This window comes from Sceloporus occidentalis, unplaced genomic scaffold (genome assembly GCF_023333645.1).
Source record: "Sceloporus occidentalis isolate IW3139 unplaced genomic scaffold, rSceOcc1.0.p SCAF_29, whole genome shotgun sequence".
NCBI classification, from domain to species: Eukaryota; Metazoa; Chordata; class Lepidosauria; order Squamata; family Phrynosomatidae; genus Sceloporus; species Sceloporus occidentalis.
Window position 1 is genome coordinate 878,732 of NW_028317009.1, and position 9,088 is coordinate 887,819.

General features: G+C 47.3%; 1 protein-coding gene across 3 annotated transcripts; it reads left to right on the forward strand.

Annotated features, from left to right (window-relative positions):
• The first annotated feature begins 1,687 nt into the window (after positions 1-1,687).
• Positions 1,688-8,733, forward strand: LOC149299085 (core-binding factor subunit beta-like). 3 transcript variants are annotated; one of them, XM_089486479.1, is made up of 6 exons: positions 1,688-1,765; positions 2,589-2,675; positions 3,075-3,191; positions 7,037-7,153; positions 7,704-7,799; positions 8,671-8,733. In XM_089486479.1, the coding sequence occupies exons 1-6, from the start codon at positions 1,688-1,690 to the stop codon at positions 8,731-8,733; spliced, it is 558 nt and encodes a 185-aa protein (XP_089342605.1). The 3 variants fall into 3 exon arrangements, with proteins under 3 accessions (XP_089342605.1, XP_089342607.1, XP_089342606.1); XM_089486481.1 differs by lacking the exon at positions 7,037-7,153; XM_089486480.1 differs by lacking the exon at positions 3,075-3,191.
• Positions 8,734-9,088: the final 355 nt, after the last annotated feature.

Consider the following 9,088-nt stretch of genomic DNA (forward strand, 5'->3'; position numbering starts at 1 on the left):
GCGCCATCAAATTCTGTAGCGCTGTACAGTGGGTAGACAGGACATAACAAGTAGCATGTAATATAACAAATTGACTTACGGGTGAGGAGGGCTTACAATCTATCCTTGTGTGACTTCTCCATCCGAGAAACGTACAATAAACCGGGGATTGTGTTTACAGCTGCTAGAAAATGCTTTGGTGTAACATAAAATACATGCGGAGTGATTCTCTGTGGAAGGCAAATACCTTCAGAAGCCCAGCCATAATTACATAGCTTATATAAAGTGTATTGTCTGGGCTGGTGGCTTCCAGCTGCTTGGTGTACTTTATGTAGTGCTTTTAGGAGTGGTGGGGTATCGCGCCTCTAAGGTTGATTTAGGAGTAAACATTTGATTGTATGGACTATTAATGGAGCCATGCATCAGCCATTAAGCTTTAGCACTGCAATAGGGCTAAGCCATGGCAGCGCCACTAGCCATCCCTCAGCCTAGACCCCTGTTCTGAGCGCCGGGTTATGACGTTATGTCCCAGTGCTATGGAGGCCATGGCCACTCTGCAGGCCATGGTGTAAATGGGCTGGTTGGGGAGGTCCAACAGTGGTGCTGCAGGGACTGATTGCCCAGTAGGGCCATGGGCTCCATGTTACACAATTATGAAGGAGCTCCTATATCACCCCGGGACCTGCCACCCTAGGCTAGAATCTGCCATTGCTATGGATAAGCGTTGAGTTGGCCCATTATAAAAGCACAGACCCCCTAGAAAAGGCTCTTCATGCATAGTAAGTGAAATATCCCACATCACCTAAACGCCACTCCGACACCAATGACTACACATTTACTGATGAGGTCATAAGAAAACAAGAAAAAATGACAGTAGGTAGACTGGTGAATTTTGCTGGTACCTTCGATGTCTGTTAATCTCCGACTCCATCTGCATGATGGCTCTTCCAGGAACCGTAAACCCACTGGTGTCCATCACCGGTCTCCTCAATCGACCGTTTAGAATGACATGGATTTGTTTGACAGGTTCAGCTGATCAGGCTCAGACTGTATTAGGAACCTAGCGTCTTCTAGATTGTCAGCTCCTTTGAGCAGGACCCTCCTCGCCTTCTGCTCCTGTCTGTCCAAGTTGTTTTGTGATTCTTTACTTGTTTACCCGTTGTACAGCGCTCAGGAATATGATTGCGCTATGATTTAAAGGGGGTTGTGTTGGTAACCAGACCTTGTATCTGCTTATAAATGACCCTCAGAAGGCTCCGTGTTTCACTCTTTGCTCTGTTTTGATATGTAGTTCAGTCAGAATTCATGAAATATCTGCTTTTATTTAACCTCCAATATGTTAACCCCCTTTGCTTTAGGGACACCGACACCAAGGGTTAATTCTCGGAGCTGACCATGGTGTGCTTAGAGCTCTGATATATGCTAATGCCATGTTAGTCCGCCCCGGCTGTGCTCCCCGGGCAGTGTCGTTAACGGGGTGACTGAGCCGTGACTCTGACTGAAAGGGCTCAGCAGCCAGGACCGCACACTGACTGGACGTGGGCGTGGCCTGCGAAGGCGGAGCGCCAAGGCACGTTACTGTGCAGGCGTGACCAGAGCTGGCTCCGGAAAGGGGCGGAGCTTGAGAGCGCCGACCACCGGGCGGGAGACACCCGTAAGTGAGGTGATCCGGGGTGGGGGCGAAAGAGGTGACCCGGCGGGTTAGAAGATGCCACGGGTTGTCCCAGACCAGAGAAGCAAATTCGAGAACGAGGAGTTCTTCCGGAAACTGAGTCGTGAATGTGAGGTGAGCCCAGGAGATGGTGGTCATAGGGGGCAGCGGGTGAGTGTGGAGGGGAAATACCAGGGGCGAGGGGGGGCAGAACGGGGCGTCGGGGTTGTGCGGGGGTGTAAGAGCCCTTATCAGGGTAACCTGTACATAAAAGAAAGCAGTAGCCCGTGGGGGGGGGGGGCGACAGAAGTGTGTTGCCCGGGGCGTGATGGGAGTTATTGTGGAGGGAGGTGGTGAGGGTATGTTACTGATAGCGGAACATGTGTTTGAGGGGGGTGGGGGTGTTGTGCACAGTATGGCAGCCCCCTCTGGCATTGTAGCTGTTTGCCACCTGGAAGGCCCTCTTCTAGCTTGTTCAGGTGGGCACTCTGGGTACCCGGCCCCTGAACATTTATATATTCCAGGAATCAAAGACCTGATGACGCGAAGTCTGGAGTATGGAACCTTTTATCAGACAATGCTAGAAAACAATGCTCGGGACCTCAGAGGTCTCTTCTTCAGACAGATTCCATGTGTTATGATCTGGTTAAGAAGATCGCTCTGAGGTCCCCAGGGGTTCTGTGTCTTTCTGTGTTGCCTATAAAATGAAGCGCTTGTCTGTGATCCGTCTCCTCTTGGACCGTAATAATAATTAAAATAATAATAATGTTGGGCTCTCTGGCGTTTGCTCCTATTCTCTGATCATATACTCATCACTGTAAACAATTTGCCCCAAGACTCCTAGAAAGAGCTTCGCTGTTACAGCCTTTTTAAGTCCGATTACATATTTTTTTTTGTCGTCCCCGTTTCCCCTCATCTCAGGTTTATTTTGTAATTCTTACATTTTTCCGTATTTCAGATTAAATACACCGGCTTCCGGGATCGGCCCCACGAGGAGCGCCAGGCGCGCTTTCAGAACGCGTGCCGGGATGGCCGCTCGGAAATAGTAAGTCGCCGCGCTGTGCGACGGTTACATCGTCTGTAGAGCGTTCGGATCCCCATATACTGCAAGTGTGTAGTATATAAACCCCGCCTCTCGCAGTGTATGCAAATGAGGAATGCTTCATTTGCATTCAGGGGCCAAGCAGAAGTCGGTTTATACATATTGCTGTTTCAGTACTGTGTCCATGTTTGGTTTTCTCAGTGGGAATCTGCGCTCCTTCCCCCAATCTTGCTCGTGGGGTCCCGTCTGGATGCCGTGTCTTGTTGGACAGTAGAGCGCTAAGGCCTCTGTCTCAGAACTCTCTTGCTGGCAGCAGACCCAGCGATGGGGGGGGGGGGGGGGGGTTCATCTCCCTGAATAATGCATGCCTCTGACTTGCTTCTTGTTGATTTTCTCTGCCAGGCGTTCGTGGCCACAGGAACCAACTTATCGCTGCAGTTCTTCCCAGCCAATTGGCAGGGAGAGCCACGGCAGGCTCCCACCCGCGAATATGTGGATTTCGAAAGAGAATCCGGGAAGGTAAGAGATCTATGGTAGCCGGAGATGTTTAGATTGTAGCGCCAACAGTTTCAGTAGTGCTGCTCCATAGGGTCTGACGGATTAAGGTGGACCGATAGATTAATGATATGTTTATGTTTATATTGTTTGGAATGCGGGGCTTTATTTACACGATAACCGGTGTTACTCTCGTGTTCTCATTTTGTAACGCTCTTGGCGGATGGGGTAGGTTTATAAACACAAGGTTGTTGCACAATATTGCGCCTTCTATCCCTGCCAAACATCGTCTTCTGGGACCTGCTACAGAAACCGGAGGTGATCTTGGATATTCTACCCTTGATCACAATATAATGGTCCTGCTTTAGTAGTATTGATCCATCTCCTGGCCGAGTCCCAGATGATTGATGGACCCTGGAATTAGTGTTGGTAACGCACTGTGGCCTAATTTCTGATAGCTCAGTTGGTTGGCTTCTTCTGGCCGAGTGTGTGGTCGTGTGTGGCTCGTCTGCATATAAAACATCTTGGGGGAAATAAAACATTTGGCAGAATTCTATAACAAAACTGTAGACAACCTAAAGATATACGTTAGGTTTAGCTGATGGTTACGACAGTAGACGGACAGGCTCGACCTTGATATCTTGTATATAGGTTGACAATGATTTCCACTAAACAGATTTCAATCCCATGTATCAAGCAAAGCCAGCTGCGGCTCACATGGACATCTAGAGACGGTCAGGAACCTAGATCTCCGGCCGCCACATACCCTTATCGGCCGGTGCCTTCCACATGACACACAGGCGCACGCTTACTCTGGCACTTATCAGCCAACACAGCAGGCATATCCTCCAAGATTAGTCCTGCGTCTTACCCTTTGCTGTGAGTAATTGTTGAGCTGGTAGGACCCCTTACAGATACTAACAGACAGTATCGGTTGCTCTTGGATGCCTGCAACGTCCCCACAAACGGCTTTGGCAGTTCTAGATTAGTCTCTCTGCTGTGAAATATAAGAAATAAACTATATTCTGGGCAATTTAGGTACTAAAATAACATTTCAGGGGGTAGAAAGCATCCATAGCTCATCACAATGTTACGCTCTTGGTGGGTTTGGACATTCATCGGATCTTCTGTTGTAGAGATCTGTGTTTTGGGTCTACAGCAGAACACACGACCTGGAGAGAAGTCTCGTCTGTCTCTACACCATATCGGCTGCGATCCTGAGACTTCTCCTCTCCATGCGGTCGTGATGGAGGAAAGAAGAATTCAGTTTTTGTGCCACAATTGGAGGATAACAAGTTTTCAGGAGAAATTAACGCATTCACTGCCGACAGGGCTGGTTTGCCATGTTCACTGCACAGCATAGGATCTTTGTGTACACCTAGAGATGGCTGTGGCACTCACTGGGTTAATGAATCGTGTTTTAGGCTTCCGTCCAAGCGCTGCAGCTTCAGCTCACATTTCTGTATGATTTTGCTCCCACTGAATTCCTCTCATCCTACAGACGTTGGCGGGACGCCCGTATTGATGCCAGCTCTGCATGCGTAAAGCAGTGTTCCCAAACGTAGCTTAACCCTTCGTTGCTGCAGTGTCAGCCCGTGTAATGTCTACATGGAAAGCCTTTCGTTCATATTTCCCAAATCCATTCAAGTAAACGCATGGTTTATTGTTCCATAACTATACCGAATAGCTCTATTACAACCAGCTGGGTTGGCAGCGGTGCGATTTGCTTGCCAGTTGCCCCTAGGCATAAATTGCTGCACACACCGTAGAACTTCTTGGCCCACTGACGCCAAGATGAACGTCTGTTCAATAGTAACTCTTGCGCTCATCAGATTAGTGGTACAGCTATTAAGTGACTCTGTCCTGTAATTCTGAGCAGGCCATAAATAAAAGCATTGTGGGAACTGTAGTCCACAACGGCAGAAGGTCCAGCAAAAGAATAAAGCGACAACCTGAATTTCCATTGATGTCTAAGCTTCGTCGCCATACCTCCTGCCACGAAGATCGCTGTGAGCTCAATTAGGTCATCGATTTGATGAAACCACTTTGATTGCGATTCAAGTTGCAACTATTGGACGTCTGAATCTGAAGTTAAGTAAAAACAAAAAACGGTAAATCGGTAAATATTTACCCTTTCTTCCTCGTACCGTATGGAATGTCTGCCCAAAGATGCTCCATTCCCTAAAGGCTGGGGCTGAATGTCTGCAATACGCTATTCTCCTAGCCTCCAGTGCTGATGCCCCTAATGGGCTGCGGCTTCTGTCCCCCGTCTCGGTACCTTGATCGTGCAGGTTATACTACGGCGAGTATGAGAGGTTACTACTCGATCACGCTCATCGCACAGAAGTTACATTTTGGGCCGTAAAGTGACACCTGTTTGTCCCACTTCTGGTTTTGCTTCCCTGATGGTTGAGATTGGATTGCTAGGCATGGCTCCTTCCTGATCAGAAGTATAAGACGCTGGGTCGCGTAAGATCGACAGATTGCAGTGAAAAGTCATTAACAGTCTCTTGGCGTCGGTGGGCATAATATTGCCCCATTAAGAGATTTTTGCCGGGAACCTTGTCGTATGACACAACAGTAGGCCCTGATAGGTGGGTATACGAACCAAACAGCTTTCTTAAACATATCTGCGTTTGTTCTTTTTTTTTTTTTTTTTTTTTTTTGTGATTAAACCTTCACAGGAAGGAGCTAAATGGCAGATCTGCTTATATAATATACTATGTGCATTTAAAGTGTTTAAGTGGAACAGCAGCTTTAAGCCGATACATAGTATGTGATGCCTTCTCTTGCTTCGTGATTTGTTGGGACACAATGGGCTCCTTGTGCTCTGCCTTGGCGGTCCCCATCGGTTAGTGGTTTTATTGGCCAGGCAGCTTTAACCGTTTCACTGCCGGGGGTCTCGTGCACGGAGTAGCTGTTGATTTGGCTGGTGGTCCCTGTGTGGATCCGTACGCCCGGCCTGATCTCTGATTACTTGGTGAAATGTTTTCTGCTGGCTGCGCCGCGTTGCACACAGAGCTTGTATCCAGCAGCTGCGGCAGAAGCCACAACATCCTTTTCCTGTGAATGGCTGCAAACAAATGGGCTTCTTTCTAATGTTACTCTCAGCAGGCTGCTGTATTCGCACTGCCCCCCCCCCTCATTCATACGCCATGTATACACTACTACTTCTGCTTACGCTTCCTCCAGACACACTGCGGCCGAATGTTACGTAGTCCTCTCCAGGCCAGAAAAACTTCCAAGTCGACCGTTAAGCAAGCAGGAGGGAATTTGTCAACTCCTGATTGCAACGCCCCCCCCCCCCCATTTAAACAACTTAACAATAAGTTATCTGCAACACGCTGACTATTTTAATGCAAGCCTCTATTAACACACTGACATAGTATGCTTCTGTAGATATCCTTTTGATTCTCGGCTGGTGTTGAGCCAGACCACAATATCGCTCTCAGAACAAATAATAAATTGTATAGATAAAGGTGTGTATCCCTGCAGTGTTTTTCCTGTCGGTTTATGTTCCTGCGCGCAGAAATGGATCTCCGTAATTAGGGCTTTAGACGCCATCACCGATGGCCGTTCAGCTGGGAACTAGCTTGTAATGTAAAACGTGCACGCTGCATGCTTATTTCCCTTCAGTAAATATAAATGTTTGAGGTAAACAGTTATTTAACAAAACGAAACATACTTTATATTTTTATTATGGTGTAATTAGACTAAATAAACATAATAAAAAGTTACATGAGAGATGCATGTAATAGTACCATTAAGTCTGGAGCATCGTTCTATCCACCCGCCCCGCTTGTATCAGATTTCCACGAATGGTCCTGTTAGGCGTCTGTATATTTACGGAGTAACCGGTTCCGCTGCAGGTTTACCTGAAAGCTCCGATGATTCTGAACGGCGTGTGTGTGCTGTGGAAAGGCTGGATCGACCTCCAGAGGCTGGACGGGATGGGGTGTCTGGAGTTCGATGACGACAGGGCGCAGGTAATGTTTTTTTTTCCCATCAGCGACTAAACATTCTGTACATTATTTTTGGGGAAAATCAACCACCATTTGTGCAACCCCCCCCCCTTATGACATCGCCCTACTACAAAGTAATAAACGGCCTATAGTGCTGCGTGATGTCATAAGGGAGGCTGAACACATTATTCTCCATATATACTGTGTAGCATACTTCTGCTCCGTTCACATGCTTTGTTACATTGTAAGCCATGTTTTATGTGAATTCAAAGCTTAGAACAGACATTGTTTTATCCTTAAGAAAACAATACTTGGCGTGGAATGCAGGACCTGCCATTAGTTCTCTAGGTTTGAAGAAAGTCCCCAAGGGTCACAATGAGTCTGAAACATAACCATATATTATATATATTAAAAGTCTAATAAATAAAAAAAAAATAGGGAATGTATATTTTTGGAATACTATAGAATCCTTTTCTCAGTACTTCATTCTCCTGTTTTGTATATTTTAAGTTGATTCTACGCAGTTTTAGTGTGTGCATACTATTAATGTCCGGTTTCTTGGTTCTGTCCCCAGCATGAAGACGCTCTGGCACAGCAGGCCTTCGAGGAAGCCCGCAGGAGAAACCGTGAGTTTGAAGACCGAGATCGCTCTCACCGGGAGGATATGGAGGTGAGAGTTTTACGGCCGCGCTGCCCGTAACTGGTCAGTACCCGTGAGACTCATTCTTTCCTCTGTGTGTGTGTGTGTGTGTGTGTGTGTGTGTGTGTGTGTGTGTGTGATGCTGGGCCTGTCCAGCTTTGTGATGGGGATGGTGGGATTTCCTTAAGAGACTGATAAGAGGTGATCATCACTGGTGATGTCTCTGATTAGACCGTCCCATTAAAGAGGGGACCTTTAATATTCAACATTTCATCTAGTTTGACCGCATACATTTGCCAGCAGTCTGTATTGTTGTTTTTGTGGTGTTTGGGGTTGTGAGTCACTGTTTCTTTGGGTTACCCTGTAAAAGTGTTATGTCTAATGAATGGCTGCATTGTGTATAACGCATGTTTACAGGCACCGGCCTCTTCCTCTTATGGGAATCCCATGATCCCTCCTGTACTAATTCTCCCCCAGTCCACCCCACCGGGCTCCTCCCCAGGAACGCTACACCCTAGCGATTCCTAGCATGAGGTCTGACTCTGTTATCAATGTACGGTGGGCAGCTCCCTCTAGGGTCTGGATATATAATAGCAGTCTTTACTATGTTAACCTTTCTTCCGCTGGGAGTCGGTTCCACTTATCTACCACCCTCCATAATACTGTAAATATTGCATAGTCTTCCCTAGACCCTGACTAACGTCGTAGTCTAGCAATAAACATGTGGACATGCCTGGTAAAACCGCCAAGAATTTCTCTAACGTCAGCCAGCATCAATTTTTTTTATGTAAGTAGTCTTTCTGTCGCTTAAACATTTAATAGTTTTGTAGTGTCTGCTGAAATAGCTGTCTCGTGTTCATGCCTCGGTTCTAACTCTAAACAGCCCTTCTCTTTGGTGTAGGCTCGACGGCAGCAGGATCCCACCTCTGGGCTGGGCGGCGGTGACGATCTGAAGCTCCGTTAACGCGTCTCCTCTGAGCTGACCACCCCATCCTCCTGCAAGACCAGGAGAAGGACGGTAACTCGCCCCTCGGAGGCCGCGCTTCATCCTCGCTCACTCCCGATTCTACGCATGCTGACGGCATCTCCGTAAACGGTTCACACCGATTCCTCTATGCAAACCTCGCCGCACGTAGTCCGTCCACGGGCGGCTGCTGCAATTTACTTACATTTTGAGGATAAATAGGTCAAGTTTCTCTACATAGAATATTTTGTTTTACTTTGTGATACTGCTTTTTGCTTTAAGTTGCTGTTATTTCTGGTACCTTTTTTATGTTGTATTATGGGAATTTGTGGTTTATGTCCAGGGTGTATCTGCA

Coding starts and splice junctions, on each gene's coding strand:
- LOC149299085 (XM_089486479.1), top strand. CDS start 1,688: ATGCCACGGGTTGTCCCAGACCAGAGAAGCAAATTCGAGAACGAGGAG. Junction 1,766..2,588: donor AACTGAGTCGTGAATGTGAG/GTGAGCCCAGGA, acceptor TCCGTATTTCAG/ATTAAATACACCGGCTTCCG. Junction 7,800..8,670: donor CTCACCGGGAGGATATGGAG/GTGAGAGTTTTA, acceptor TCTTTGGTGTAG/GCTCGACGGCAGCAGGATCC.